This window comes from Octodon degus, unplaced genomic scaffold (genome assembly GCF_000260255.1).
Source record: "Octodon degus isolate 3935 unplaced genomic scaffold, OctDeg1.0 scaffold00054, whole genome shotgun sequence".
Classification (NCBI taxonomy): domain Eukaryota; kingdom Metazoa; phylum Chordata; class Mammalia; order Rodentia; family Octodontidae; genus Octodon; species Octodon degus.
This window is the reverse complement of record NW_004524630.1, coordinates 2,862,212-2,878,193: the sequence shown is the minus strand read 5'-3', so window position 1 is coordinate 2,878,193 and position 15,982 is coordinate 2,862,212. Positions and strand designations below refer to the sequence as shown.

Here is a 15,982-nt window from a genome sequence, read left to right as displayed (position 1 = left end):
CATTTTTTTAATTTAAAATGTATTAGCTTAAAAAAGGATTGTAAATACAAGAATTTGTAAAGACAATTATTATTACCAAAGAGTAAAGACTGCAACCAAATGCTAGAAGATAAATATTTAGACTCAAAATAAGTGACCTAAACGACCAGGGGGCCAGGGAGACAGCTTGGCGGTCTAAGCACCCGTCAGGCCAGCACAAGGACCCAGGTTCAATACCGGGGCTGCATGCCAGGCCAGCCCTGCACTGAGCCGGCCACCAAAGCCAGGTGTGGCGCTGCACGCCTGTAATCCCAGTGCTGGGGAGGCTGAGACAGGAGGCTCACTATGAGGCTGAGCTGCATAGTGAGACCCTGAACCAAAGAAATAATAATTAAAAAAAAAAAAAGACAAGGGAGGGGGCATAAATAAGTTTAGATAAGTCTGAGACTACAGTGAACCAATAAACTATTTAAATACTAACAAAGATTATTGTAAACTGGAAAAACAAAACTAATACATCAAAACAAAAATATTAATGATCAAGCTTAAAATTTAGCAAGATTAAATATAGTTAGAAAATAAACTGATAGCTAAGTTTTAAAAATACTGTTAAATTAATTCATAAAAGGTTAAGCCACAGGACCACACTGCAGAGGTATGCACTGTTACTGAAAGTGGAAAGCAAGGTTAATGTGCGCAAATGCAAAACACATTCCCCGAGGCACACTCAAATACAATCAGCTCTTGAGACCTGCACGGCCAAGACAGGTCACGTGGAATCTTAACATTAACTTAAAGGAAACATTTCTGGAATAATTTCTGGTTTGCCACTTAAATTATAAAGGGGTAGGCTGAGGGAAAATTTGAAACAACTCTACAAGAAAAGCTAAACACTGTAATAGTTTGTCTTTCTACTTCAAATACTAAAAAAAGAGGAAAATTAAGACAATAAGCATAAAGGAATATGAACAAAATAGCAGCATTACACATTAAAGAGCAACTTCAAGCTCTTCAAAATAGGACTCACTGGTACAGGTATCCAAATACTAACAATAACAGTGCTAGGGATAAAAAAGTAGTTCATTGAATACAATAAAGGTTACACTGAAAACTGCAAAATCAGAAAACAGCCAGGCATGGTGGTGCATGCCTATAATCTCAGCTGAGGCAGGAGGATCACTGTGAGTTCAAGGCCAGCCTGGGCTACAAAGTGAGCTTAATGCCAGGCTGAACTGCATAGTGAGACCCTGTCTTAAAAAGACAAAGAAAGAGAGAGGGGGAGAGAGAAGAGGGAGGGAGGGAAAGAGAGAGGTGGGAGGAAGAAAACAGAGACACTTGCAAAGAAAAGACATCAATTCTTATCGTTTCTATAACTGGATTAAAAGCTTTTTTGAACCAGTATATCAAAGGTGGATTAATTTTTTTTCAATTACTTATATTATGATATAAAATATACTTTTTTCCCTTAAAGTGGCAGAAATAAACTGGAACAAATGACATCTGCTTAGGTTGTTAATCTTACTTCAATACAGAATGTCATCCTTTTACAAAGCTGGAACTTCAGGGTTGAGGTGAAGAGGGCACGTAAGTTTCTCCTAAACCTCATCGACACGGCTTACTACTATAGTAATACTACTCTATTAATTAAATTGCTTTGAAACTTTAAAAGGCCTCTACAAATAAGATCCCACATATGTACACTGTATATACGCTTAACAAAAATATAATATCTAAGAAATGCCATACTTAGAGCCAGTTACTGCTTAGACTATATAATAAAATCTAAATAATGTATCCATTTTCTAAAGTTAATTCAAAAGAATTCCTTACAGAGTTCAAAAGTCCACATATTTTAAGTATCTATTCTAATTACAAACCATATGAATCACAACTTACTTGTTCCTCCGAGTGATCTAAATCCTTCTCGAATATTTTGTGTAAACATAGGGATAATGGGCTGAAGGAAAGAATTTGAATTAAAAAAGGTAAATAAATAAGTCTATTCAATGACTATTGAGTAATTAAGGCAAACTTTTGAAGGCTTGATTGAAATTATAAAAAAAAAAAAGATTTTAAAAAGAGGCACACATAACTAGTGTGATTTACTTGACTAAATTCAATTTAATCATTTGTAAAAATATAAACTGTAAAAATATAAACACTACCCCCCTGTGGTAATACATAATATTTACTAAGTTCATGAACATTTTACATAAACCCTTAAAATTCAGCATAGGTTACAGCATAATTTCATTGGCTTTAGGGAGCTACTGAACAGTATGTTCACTGAAGAGAAGTTGTAAGACAAATTCTAAAGGGAAAGTTATGTAACTTTAAGCAACATATTTTGGCAAGATACTATCATGTTGTTCATAAAATTAGTAAAATAGCATTTTTTTGTAGGCTGCGTACATATAAAATGCTCAATATTCACGAAAAGTGTAGGACTACCAAGAAAACATGGAAAAATACATATTTAAGAATTCTCTCACATCATTAATTTCAGAAGAATTTTACTAATGAGGTCATGATCTTTTTTTTTATTTTTTCCATAGGTGATGTTAATAATTAAAGCATTAACATCATAAAATAATGAAATAGCATAAAGTATCACATAGGGAGGTTATGCTACCAAGAATACCAAAGCAGATAGACACAATATACACACAAGTATACTACGTGAAACGTTTTAGGATAAGACCGTATTTATGTATGTCGAGTACCATGTTAGTCACACAAAGTGTAAGTACATGCCTAATATAAGAACTGCCCTAACAAGCAGGGTGTGAGACATATTTAAATAAGCTAACTTTTAAAATTCATTGATATTCATAGATCAAAAAAAGCAAATACAAGTGCGGATTTGTGCATAATGCGTTAAGGCCTCGCCCAGAACTACCAACCACTAGTTGAAGAAAAGTTGTAAGACACTCCCTGCAGCTGTTCTCTGAGCAGAAAGGAAGACAGCTACTGTGCTGTGAGGACCGCTCCGGTCACTGCTGTAACCCAAACACTAGGACAGTGTATCAAACTGGTAAGGAGTTAAAAGAAGGTGGAGTGATGTGTCAGTTAAAGAAGGGGTGAAAAGAGAAAAAAGAGGCAACGCTTCTAATTAATTTGTGTTCTCTAAACACAAGGGGTAGAAATAGCCAGAGTGGCCTCAAAACCAGATAAGGAGAGAAGTGGAGAAAGAAAAAGTTAGGTTAAGAATTTAAAGTCTTACGGAATTAAGTTACAAGGCTAACAAAGATAGTATAGTACACAGAACTAATTTGTTAAAAAAAGAAAAAAAAAAAAAAGTAGGAAATCATGAGTTTAAAAAAACAAAACAAAATATGTAGCCGGGGATGCAGCTCAGCAGCACAAGGCCGACCTGGCAAGCGTGAGGTCATGAGTTTGATTCCCAGTATCTTACCCCCAAAAACGTGGTAAAATCCTAATGTTTTAGTGATAAATGTCTTCAGTCAAAAACTTAAACTATCCAAGACAATAGAAAACGTTCACTCCCGAGGTTCAGTTTCACCTCCCCTGACCAGCACTGCTGAGTTATGCCTACTGACTGCCGTGATCCCAGAAGGGTCCAAGAAGACCACACCTCTACACGTCACTCAGATTCAACAGCACTCCCTGAACAGGAAACTCTGTGGAACTCACTGAGAGGCTGGGAGGAAGCTCACCCTGGCAGGCTCCACCTCGCATGCTAAGCCAGGGTCTATGCGTCCTAAGTTTTGCAGCTGGATGGGGCAGTACGACTGTTTAAGCCCTTCCCTGCACACACTACGTAGACAAAAGAGCTGCATAGGTAACCCACAATGCAATTCTTTACATATATGCACGTGTCTCTGCGTGTATGCATGCGCATGTGTAAGGCAGAACGGGCATCTTTAGAACTATTCTTGGGCAATCCGATTAGCATATTCTTAGGGTCCTGCTTCTATTAAAAATGAAAAGCACTGGACAAACTACTGCACATCTGAGTCTTTAGGGATAAAATGGAGTAATAATTATCTTCAGCTCAGTGAGTTTTTATGGATTGAGACAATACAGAATCACAATTTACTGAAACAAAATGCTATTTTCTTTTATATTTCTTATTTATTTTCCAAATAAGGATAATTTTTCCCCATTTAAACACTCAATTACCTAAAAAATTCTTCAAAGCCCTAATGCTCAGCAATTTACAGAGTAAGAATGACTCATACTATCTACAAAAAAAGCCTGTCACACCCAAATGACCATACGTATTTCCTACCAGTGTTCTGTGAACGGCTCGGCCCTCCGGACCTTTCTTTAACTTAGGTCAGTATGTCACCACTGCTCACTGCATGCTGGGCACTGAGCGCCAGCATGTGACCTGGAGCAAGCCTCCCACCACCGAGCCACACCCGGACGTCCCGCTCTAACTGTAGCTAATCCTTCACAAGAGTCTTAAGTTTCACTCCTAACTTGGAACGACTTTGTGAGGGCACTTAAGGGACGTCCAGGGGGGCCCTGCGTCACGCACAGCGGCACCACACATCACTGCAAGACCCCCTCACACGTCTGCAAGGCCACATCCACCTCAGATGTCCAAAAACTCACTGTGAAACGCAGTCAGGGGAAGCAACGCGCCACTGCCTCGAGTCCTGAACTGTGCTCTGCTCTGCGGCTGCCTCGCCGTGACCAGATCCCTTCCAGCCCTCCATGTCTTGGTGCCTCAGTCTCCCCATCTGTAACCTCCATCACCTCACGGGACTGCACAGGACCCCCACGGTCAGCCAGTAAAGGTGCCACAAAATGCGGCTGTGCTGTACTGAGGAGACTGCTGAGGGCTACAACATGAAGCTGCACCTGAAAGTTTCCTTCATCATTTCTTAAATTTTCTGAAGTTTTATACAAAAAGCATAACTGAAATATCAAGATTTTAACTGATTATTTAGAAACTCAAGATTACAAAGAGTTCTTCCTTTATTATCTTTTCTCTCAAACTTCTAAGCAACACGCTACTTAAAACTACAAATTTAAGAATAAAAAACTGGAATTCCATGACAAACACACGTAATTTCAAATCTATTCTTATTCTCTTAAGAAGTTAATTTTTTCAAAATATGAATGTAAGCAGTGAATCTTCTTTAGCTTTTAGTTTAATTAGGTTTTCAGTGTTTATTATTGCTTCAATAATACGATTAGTCTTAATTTTTACCAACACTGTTAACAAAATTAAATTCAAAAGACTCATTTTCACTATACTTAGTTTACGTTTTTAAAAACGTCAATTCAACAAAACAAACATTAAAGGCCTCTGCAAAGCTGGTCACTGTCGCTAGACTCTGAATATGAGGCCTCGGCCACGACAGTGTGCTTCCGTTGCTACACTACCTCAACACGTGGCCAATGATGTTCACTCGCGCTAGGACGTTACTAAGGCACAGCAGTTACAGCAAGTAGTACACGTGCAGATACAGGACAGAGACGTGCCTGACGCCTGCCATAAGCTTTGTAATTAAAATATAAATATATCTACTCTTCAAGTAATATTTTCGGTTAGAACGTGCTGTCTGTAACTTTCCTTTTGTAATCAACAGTCTGCACTTGAAGGCTGGGCATGAGCTAAGCATGCAGACTGTGCCTGGGCAGCATCAGCCAGCACTCGAAAGCTGAGAGGCGCCAGCCCCGGCCGCAGCCTCCACCTTACAGGCCTGGAAAAAGCACAGCTGGACCCTACCAGTGAAGTACAAGTTCTTTTTCAGACAACCTAAAATAAAAATAGAGAACATAAGGAGAGACACTTCCTAAGTAACAGATAACCGTTTCATAGAACAAAGTACAATACAAAAACCGAAATGCTGAAAAATGCTTTCTAAGAGAAAAACAAAAGATGACATTTGCACTGTTTAGTAGGCAGAATAATTACAGTAAATCACCACAAAGGTACACTTTATTGACAAATTCATTTGGAAAGTCTTTAAGAAACATCTAACCTACACCAGGATCTTTATTATCTTTTACTATTACACAGCTTACTCCACTTACTGATGAAGACTGATAGAAATCATGTAGCACTTGGGGCTTATTATTAAAAAAAAAGAACTATGAAGAAACAAAACCATCACTGAAAGGTATCAATCCATTCATATCAAAGGTACCCAAGGAACTAAAACACATATAATCCAGCTGACTATACTTAGGAGAGAAGTGTACCTGCAGGACAGGAGAAGTTAGCTGTACACTATTACAAATGTCATGAAAAGATGCTGGATTTTCACCTTTAAAAAAATAAACTCTGTTGAATATTTTCCAGATTTCCAGATAAGCTTTATCTACTACGAATCCCACACACTAGGAATGCTTCTGTACCGAGAGCTTGCAATTGTTGTCTTTCTGACATATTTGGGCTCAGTAAGCACTTACTTTTCACCTACTTAAGCTTACTGGAAGAACTAACCTACACAACTCACCGCTTCTGCATCGAGCGCAACCTGAGCGAAGCCCTTGCGGTTGCCCCACACGACGTTGTAGGTCTCGTCGCTCATGAGGGCCTCTCGAACGCCACCTGGTGAGATGGCCAACAAGTGACCGCTCTTCAGAATTTCAACACATTTTTCTCGTGGTCCATGAAGAGCACAGAATACATCAAGTAATAAACTAAACCCTAAAGAAACACAATTACAAAAATAAATCTTAAATACTTCTTGTTCAACCCTCTGAGAACAACACTCCTCACAACCTACATGATTATATTTGTTTCAGCAAACATATTTCATAACACAACTCCTGACATAAAACTACACTACTTGTAAAGTACCAGCTCCTCCTACTAGCCACCTACCACCGATCACTGCCTCGTGGGCTACTTCACACAGCGAAGCTCAGCTAACGCTCTCAGCCACCTTGGAAAGCAGGGCTTCTTCTCCCCACTTTATGCGGCAATCTTGCCCTCAAGTTAGGCAGCATGAGCACAGTCACTCGGCTAAGCAGTGGCAGGGCAGAAATCTCACATACATAGACCTAGTACAACGTTCAAATATATTCCGAAGTACTTGTTTCAGCAATCAGAATATCCTATCAGCAAACACAAATCTAATGTCACATTAATCCTCTAAGAATCACTCAAGAGAATGCAAATCTATGCTTAGCCCAGCCAAAACAGGCCAGACGATAATCTACTGTAATCTACTGAAATTAAAAGTTACACAACACTAATCCTACAATTAAACTTTTAAAAGGTAGTAATAGCAGACATTAAGACTTTTTATTTATTTATTTATTTTAATAGAGGTTTGTTTTTTGTTTTTTTCAGAACCAGGGATTGAACTCAGGCCCTTGCGCTTGCCAGGGAAGCGCTATTTCACTGAGCCATCTCCCTGGCTCCAAGACTTTTTAATAAAGTGATGTTTGATTGAAGAATAGCTAATTCCAAGTCTTAATGTTATACAGCTTTCAAATTACAATCTATGGCTGCAAGACACAATGTTGTCTGCAAATGCTTTAATCAAATCCTGGGCTGAAGCTGCAGAGGGCTGTTAGTACAGCATATGTGCATATGTGCATCTCTTCCCAAGACCTGGAAGTGCACAGTGACGACTAAAAACTCTGCAGACTACAACAGTTTTCAGGGGTTGAAAGATCTGAAGCAAAAAGTACAACTATCATTCAGGCTTAAGCAGGTTTTTTTTACTGATTTTACTAAATGCATTCTCACAATGAACTGAATGAAAGGGACTTCATAAAGTACTAAGATAAAATACAAAATTTCTCTTTGACCAAGACATATAAAGACTTTATACCTTACAAAAACAGTGACAAAGTTAAGCTAAATCAGTATCAAAATGTTTCAAGGATTAAGCAGACCAAATAGCTCAGTGGATTAAAGTGCCTGAAAGCAGGCACAGGGGCTGGGGTTTCGATCCCCCAGCCTGCCACGCTGGCCCCACCCTGCCCCAGGGGTGCACTGAGGCAGCAATTGAGACGGGTGTGGTGGCACAAGCCTGTAATCTCAGCACTTGGGAGGCTGAACACAGGTGGATCACTTTAAATCCGATCTAGTAGTAAGACCCTGAATATTTTACAGACCCTCCCTTAAAAATAAAAAAGGTACAAGGATCACAAAGCAAAACTTTTTTCAAAAAGCCAATGCTAAGAAGTACTATTTCTAAAAAGGAAACAAATGGAATGCAGCCTAATTCCAAAAGAAAAAGTTAAACAATTCAATTGTATACTAAAACTATTCCTTATAAAACATAAGTGGAATGTTAATGCTAACACAAAATCATTTTTAAAAATCCACAAAGTTGTTTGCAAAATACTTGAAAATGTACAAATTAAAAATGAAGTGGTAAGTGGCTATGTGAGAATAAGATTATAATGATGCTCTTCTGATCTCTGGTACAAAAGTCCACTGTAAAGTGGTTGTGTCACGTTTGAGGGGAAGCCTTACGGCCAACTGAATTTACTCGCAAAGCATAAGCGGATACGCTATGCTACCACAGCGCACAGCCTTTGAAGGGCACCGAAGTGCAACATCATTCAGTTCATGGCTCAATGTGAGTCTGTTGATAGGTCAGTTTGCTTATTTCAAAGAACACACTACCAGCTTTCTTGGCATGTTCCTACTGATTTAGTGGCAGAAGAAAATAGATTTATTCTCAGTGAGTTAATCCAAAACAGGCTTTTTAAAAAACTGTCTTGGGTTTGAATTCATCTAGCTAATGTTTCTCTAAAAGGCTAAAAGCTTTTAGCAACAGTTTAAAAGTTATGTAGAAATATAACCTGGTTAATTTTTTCCTTTATTTTGATTTGCTATCAAACTGATTGCTGTGAAACTCTTAACAGTAAAATTAAACTACAAAAATCATCACATACCCTACAAAAGAATTCGTGTTAGGAGAAATCAATCATCTTCTATGTCAAGTTATATAATGTCTTGCAAAACTTAAGAGTTTCTGTTTAACACTGAGTCTAAGGACATGTTTCAGTGGTAAACTGCTTCAAGTGCATGGCCCTGGGCACTAGCAACACAAAAATACAGCCAAGTGTGAGCCTGAGCAGGGGTCGGCAGTCCAGGTACCAGGAGAGAAGGCGGGGCCTGCCCTGAGCCAGAGCGCCGGGCCAGCCTGGGCAGCACAAACAAGAGCACCACGAAGACAGGGTGACAGATTTAACTTTAAAAATGAAATGAAACTTAACACCTGTCAACAAGGAAAAACGTAAGTCATAGTTTTGGCCACAATATTTTTATTTAGCTAGACTGCCTAAACAAGTCAATGAGATGCTTTCAAATCAGAGTTTTAAGTTTGTTACCCTAAAATAACAGAAAACTTTCCCAAGCGGCACTAGACCTCAGAGACAGACTACCATGTAATTTGTTCATGTTAATTAAACACTTTCACTATCTTTGGTGACTTTACCTGGAATTTTAAAGACAAAGTGATCAGCTACTACTCGGCAGGTTCTGCCTTTGAGGATAAAAATTTTAGCCATGAAGTAGTAAAAATCAATAGGAATAGCTCCATGATAAAAAATTATAAGCGCTGGTCCTTCTTCCGGTATTTTTTCTATCCCATGAACTTCGTAACCTGTTTGAAAGACAAAATTCAGATACTTAAAATACATTTATTAGTTTACTTGTACTGAACAATGGCTAATGACTCAAATGCTGTCTTTTTTTAAGTACATTACCTCTCCTGGTTCCCTTTTACTCCCCTCTCTTCCTCCTTTTATGTACTCCTTGAAAAATGAGTTCATGGCACAGATGGGGCGGGATAAGACATGCGCCTGCCTGGGGGGCCCTGTGGGGTGGGCAGAGCTGGGACCGCCCGGGGAGGAAAGGCGCCCCTGGAAGGGCACCTGGCACCACCTGCTGGTGTACAGCGGGAAGATGAAGGGCGCCTAAGGCACGAGGCCTGGGGCCAGAGCCTAGGGAAACGAGGACACCCACGGCCGGCCGGGCCTGGTATCCAGGGTCCTTCCAGCCAGGGCGGGCCGGGAGGGTGCCGCACCCAGCGTCAGAGCCCGGGGTGAGCGCCCACGAGTGCAGGGGATGGCGGCCACCAGGGCAGACCTGCTACTCGTAGAGGTAGAGACCGCGCGAGTCCACACAGGGAGGATGACTGGGCCAGGCTGCCCACCGCTGGAGGAGCTACAGATTGAGGAAAACGGAGAGCCAGCACTGGCGCTGCAGCCGCAGGAGTCCCCTTCCTCCCTGCAGCGAGAAGAGGCCAGCTCGGGGGCAAACTGCTTGCTTTTCCCGAGCACCAGCACAGTACAGAGCTAAGAAAGACAGTGGCTTCAGGAGAGTGTGCTTCATGTTGCAGAGCTGTTAATCCACCCAAAATTGTTTTTAGTTTCAATATTATCTGTTAGAACTTATTTTAACCTTGTAGATTCATTCTACCATTCTTTGATCTTGTATTTTTCTAGATAGCATTATGATTGTTTTTATTCATACACTAATACAATTTTCCAAGTATGATATAAAGAACTTACATATTTTCCTATTACTTAATTCTAATTCAAGTTATTCAATTTACTTTAAGTTCTGCAGAACAATTATTGAGGTGATATAAGGTTACCAAAAGGTTCAATTATACTATTTTCTGAGACATAAAACTCCCTGGGAGGATATTCTGTACAGAATATTCCTAAGGTTCTCTCGGGAGAGGACCCGACGGGGAGTCCGACAGAAATCAAGCAGGACCTCCAACATCCCAAAGGGCCACATGCTGGGACTTGGCTGGCAGCTGCCGGGCTCTTGGAAAGGGACTGGCTCGTGAGAGCTCCCTCCAACATCAGCATATCACCCCAAACCAGAAGGTAAATGGTTTTTATAGGGAAGTAAGGGAACACTGATCAATCCAACTGAAGAACACACGAGAAGATGAAAAGTCTCTCACATTCATAGATTGGCAGAATTGTTACAATGGCCATATGACCAAAAGATATCTACAGATTCAATGCAATTCCCATCAAAATAAGAATGAAATTCTTCACAAACTAGAAACAATCCTAATAGCCAAAGCAATACCAAGCACAAAGAAGATGACTGAAGGCATCACAACACCCAATTTCAAATTATTCTACAAAACTATAGTAACAAAAACAGCATGGTACTCACACAAAAGTAGACACTGAGACCAATGGAAGACATAAAGAATGCAGAAATAAGCACGCAACTTCGGCCACCTGATTCTTGACAGAGGAGCCACAAGCATGCACTAGTGAACAGACAACCTCTGGAACAAATAGTGCTATGAAACTGAGTACTTTTATGTTTCAACTTAGATCCTTTATCTTTCACCTTGTAAGAAATCAACTCAAAAATGGACCAAAAGGGCTGGCCAGATATCTCAGCAAAGCTCCTGTTTAGGCAGACAGAGGAACCAGGTTCAATCCCCAGCACCACGTGACATGCCGGTCCCCACCCCCGGGCGCACTGAGGTGGCCACTGAGACTGGGCATGGTGGCGCACCTGTAATCCCAGTGCTTGGGAGGCTGAAAACAGGAGGATCACTACCAGTCTCATCTATGTAGTGAGACCCTGTAGACCCTGTACTAAATACACTTTTTGAAAAAAGATCAAAGACATGGTAATAAAGCTAAAACCTTGAAATTTCTAAAGAAAACACAGGAAATACTTGAATCTGTAGGCACAAACAAAGGCCTTTTTATTAGGACTCCAGAAGCACAGGAAATCATAGCAAAACTCAGCAACTGCAACTACATCTATTTAAAACGTTTCCGTACAATAAGGAAAATAATTAGCAGTGAAGACAGCACCTACCAAACAGGAGAGAAATTTTGCCAGCTACTCTTCTGAGGGAGTAATATCTAGAATATAGAGTTCAAAAAGTAGAGTAACCCAATTAATACATGGGCAAATGAACAGCACAGACATTTCTCCAAAGAAGTACACATGGCCAATACGTATTTAAAAATACGTCTGGCATCTTTCATCATCAGGGACTGCACATCAAAAGCACACTGAGATTCCATCGGATCCCAGCCAGACGGCCACCACCAAGAATCTGAGAAAGTACGAGCAGGCAAGGACACAGCAGAAGACGGCCCTCTACACTGCCGGTAGAGACGTGAATTCCCACAGCCTCTACGCATCAGCACAGAGGTCCCTCAAAACGCTACAGGTAGAGCCGCCACTGACCCAGCTACGCCACTCCTGGGTGTATACTGAAGACAGTCTATTCCAGGGAAAGCAGCATAACCATGCTTACTGTAGCATGATTCGCAACAGCCACAACACGCCACTGGAGTACCTGCCTATCAGCAGATGAATTTTAAAATGTCACATATGGGGAGAGGAGAAAGGAGAAGGGGCAGGTATTACTGAGCCGTAAAGAATGATATTTTGCCACATGTAGGAAAATGGAAAGAACTCTAGATCATTTTAAGCAAAATAAACCAGACTCAGAAAGAAAAGTGTCACATGTTCTTCTTAATATGTACAACCTAGAAACAATGGTATAAAAACAGGAGAAGGTTAGACAAGAAGAAAGGAATAAGAGGGAGATGGATAAAAACAGCTAGCAGAGGAGTAACATGATCAAAATATATACACTGAAAACCAGAATTTTGTGAAATAAGCACTAATAAAAAATATGTATTTTTCAATCCAACATGACATCACTTTTGGATGTTTCTCAGGAAAACAAGTAGAACTGCACTGCCTAGCAGAAGAGACCCCGATCCTCAGCGTGGGCCTCAAGTTCCTCCAAAGTCTAGCTGCGCCACAGTCTGGGTTTCCAGTTCATCTCTGTACACACCACTTACCCCCAAGTGACTCATGACCGAGTTCTGGGTATAGCTCATATTTTATTAGCTGATGTATACTTAATAAGCTAGGGTATTACCACGAGTACAATTATGAACTTCTCTGTCTCACTACACAGCTCGGGCCTGTACTGATCCTCCCGTCTCAGCCTCCCAGCACTGGGATTGTAAGTGTGCGCCAATGCCCAGTTCTGGGCCCCGCACAGCACACAGTACTGGGGATCAAATCAGAAACTTACGCTTACAGACAGGTGCTTAGACCACTGAGCTATCTCCCCAGTCCTGTGAACCTTTTCTGTAAATAATGTATTTCGGGGCTCTATCCATGACAGGCACAGGAAGTAATCTTATTCTTTTTAATGTTATAAAGCATTCCATAACAAGTTCGTACCACAGTACATTCAGCTACTCAGGGATGACTGTATCACTCCGAATTTTTACAAACACTGCTGCAACAAATATTCATTCAATGTATCCTTGTGCACCAAACATGTGTCACTAGAATAGATTCTTCTAAAGCAACTGGTACTCATTTGATAGTCGCATTTTAAACTTACAGGTAATAAATCTGGCTCCCTCTCCCAAATGCTTGGATTACGCTGCCTATCCACATGCTTTGAGTGACGATTTTCATTTCATCATTTTCGTATTCTTTAACAATGCCAATTTATTTTGTCAATCTTTTGGGTAAAAATGGTATCTCAAAGACACTTTAACTTGTATTTCTGTAACTAGTAGGAGCTTTGCACATTTATTAGCTGTTTATAATTCCTGATCAAACCTTAAGGTCATGCTGGTCTGGCTCATCATTTATCGTGGATGTTTTCTAAAATAGAGCTTTCACTTTTAAGTCCTAAGTACTAGAGTTTATAAGACCATTTTTCTGTAAGACTGAACACAAATATCCTTTTTGGGTGTGCTCCCCTTTGTTCGGCCAGCAAAGTTACCCCAGCCTTGTGGAATACACTATGACACTCCACGTTTTTTTTCTTTACTCTGAAACAGTTTGAGTATCATCTGCTCCTTAAAAGTCTGGTAGAACTCAGAGGCTCATGCATTTGGTGAAGGAAAAAAGAGAAGCTTCAGATACAATTCCAATTTATTTTACGAATCTTTGTTTCTTTCTGCCTTCCTTTTGAACCCTCTTTAATCACTTTCCATTGGCACCGGCCACCTCATTAGTCTCTAGGTATGGCAGTAGCACAGTTACTTTTGCCTGTTCAATTTTAACACATTTGCACTAGACTGTGCCACAGCAGGACACGCACTACTGTCCTACCGTGTGGTTTGTACCACTGCTGTTTGAAATTGTACAATCATGAAGGAGACAGCTTGTAGCACCCTGCTGTGAGACACGACAGGAGTGACAGGCCTGCCTCGAGCACGCTACAAGTCGCATGCAAAAGCTATCAGATCCTTTGTTTGTCCTATACGAATATAATATTTAGAGAGTATCTATATGCCAAATACTGTACTGGACTCAGTAACCATAAAACACAAAAACTCTCCATCGATGAAGAACGCTGCGCTCAACAGCCCTCTCGCCTTCCGGCCAGGATGCGATGGCCACCACCACGTCTGTGCGCCTGCACCACGCTGCAGGGAAGCACGGCCCACACAGCCTCGGGGTTCCAGATACAGGGTGGTGCGTAGTTGTTAACGAGTTGTGAAATCAACTTAGGGAACCATGAAATCACCTTAGTGAGTTATGAAGATTTTTATTTTTTAAATAAAAGAATAGAATATAAAGAGCAGACTCCATGTAAAAATATATACACTTCTCATGAAACAGTAAGTGACATGTATCTGTATACTACATGGCAAAACACCTTTCTTACTGGGAATAATAGTAAAACTGTGACAGCTGGCAAAGGAACACTTTAAGTATCAGTGGCCCAGCATGCTAAGTTGGACTTAATAGTGATCACGAGGCAGAAGGAGCAGACATTAATGCTAAAATTACAACACCTAACATTTACTGAAAGTTTAGAAATTACGCTACATACTACATGACATTTCCTTAAAATAACCCAATTAGAAGATGGGAATAAAAGACTCACAAGTTAAGTATCTTATTTGAGGCTCTTTACAAAGTTTTAAGGCAGCTTCCCTAGTAGTAATTTATCAATTAATGTAAAAAGAAAAGAACCTTTTTGTGTGTGGTGTGGTGCTGGATAGTGAATTTAGGGCCTCATAACATGTTAAACAAGTGCTCTATGAGTGACCCACATCCTCAGCAAAAAACAATAGTGATTCTGTAACAAAGCCATCTGACGTCTTGAAGAAGTGATGAAATACGAGTAAGAAGACACAGCAGCACTGTGGCCCCCGCTATGGTGCACCCACAAGTACACTGAAGGCACTCTTGTCAAAAACACATGAGCTTAACCCGGGTATGGAAAATACCACCTCCACGCGGAGAAGCAGTCTATGACCAATATTCTTCCAAACTGTCAAAGTCATGAAAGAACAAAGAAAACTGCCACCGGCTAGAGGAGACCTGACAACTAAATTCAGTAAGAGACTCTGGAAAAAAGAACTCTGGTAGAAAAATAATTAAACTGGAGTAACATATGTAAAGTAATATGTGTACTATTCCATTGTTAATTCAATAATTGTACAATGATTATATGGTAACATTCAGGGGAGCTGGTCAAACACAGAGGAACTTGATACTATTTTTGCAACTTTTCTGTAATTCTAGAGTTTTTTCTTAAACTACAATTTAAGAAATCATACTTGGGGGCCAGGGAGATAGCTCAATAGAGTAAGTGTTTGCCTGGCAAGCGCAAGGGTCTGAGTTCAATCCCCGGTTCCACTACAAAACAAACAAACAAAACAACAACGCCTATGATTCCTATTTACACACTCGCTGAAAACCATGACTTTGGGCCCTGAATTCGCAACCCAGAAAGATTTACTGCATGACACAGAACGTGACTCAGAGTTGGATGTCAGACACTGTCTCCAGACCTTGCTTCCTAGTGTTCCTTGGACAACAAACCTAAAGCAAAGCTGTCACACAGGTAAGACAGAAATAGTAAATAAAATGCGTATTATGAAGTTTTAAGGAGTCACTGTGTCTCAACTGTCTGCCACGGTAAGTCCCTGAAGGAGATCTGTAAGCACGTGAGTGCCGTATTAAGACGCTAACACTGCATATCCCGCACGGCGCTGGCAGCCTCTGCTCACGGCAGCCTTAGACCTCAGGGATTGTGCCTCAGCAGCTACACAGTGCATA

At 40.5% G+C, this 15,982-nt stretch overlaps 1 protein-coding gene and 1 long non-coding RNA gene across 2 annotated transcripts in view; both read right to left on the bottom strand.

Annotated features, from left to right (window-relative positions):
* The window catches only part of Tmem68 (transmembrane protein 68), a 31,834-nt gene that overhangs the window by 11,847 nt on the left and 4,005 nt on the right, over window positions 1-15,982 (bottom strand). The window contains exons 3-5 of the mRNA XM_004633407.3: window positions 9,366-9,533; window positions 6,417-6,610; window positions 1,876-1,936 (exon numbers count right to left, since the gene is read on the bottom strand). Of these exons, the coding sequence (XP_004633464.1) occupies window positions 1,876-1,936; window positions 6,417-6,610; window positions 9,366-9,533 (423 nt within the window). The remainder of the gene's footprint in view (window positions 1-1,875; window positions 1,937-6,416; window positions 6,611-9,365; window positions 9,534-15,982) is intronic.
* Window positions 15,890-15,982, bottom strand: part of LOC111817310 — a 1,695-nt gene continuing 1,602 nt past the window's right edge. The window contains exon 3 of the long non-coding RNA XR_002821548.1: window positions 15,890-15,946. This is a non-coding gene — a long non-coding RNA (uncharacterized LOC111817310). The remainder of the gene's footprint in view (window positions 15,947-15,982) is intronic.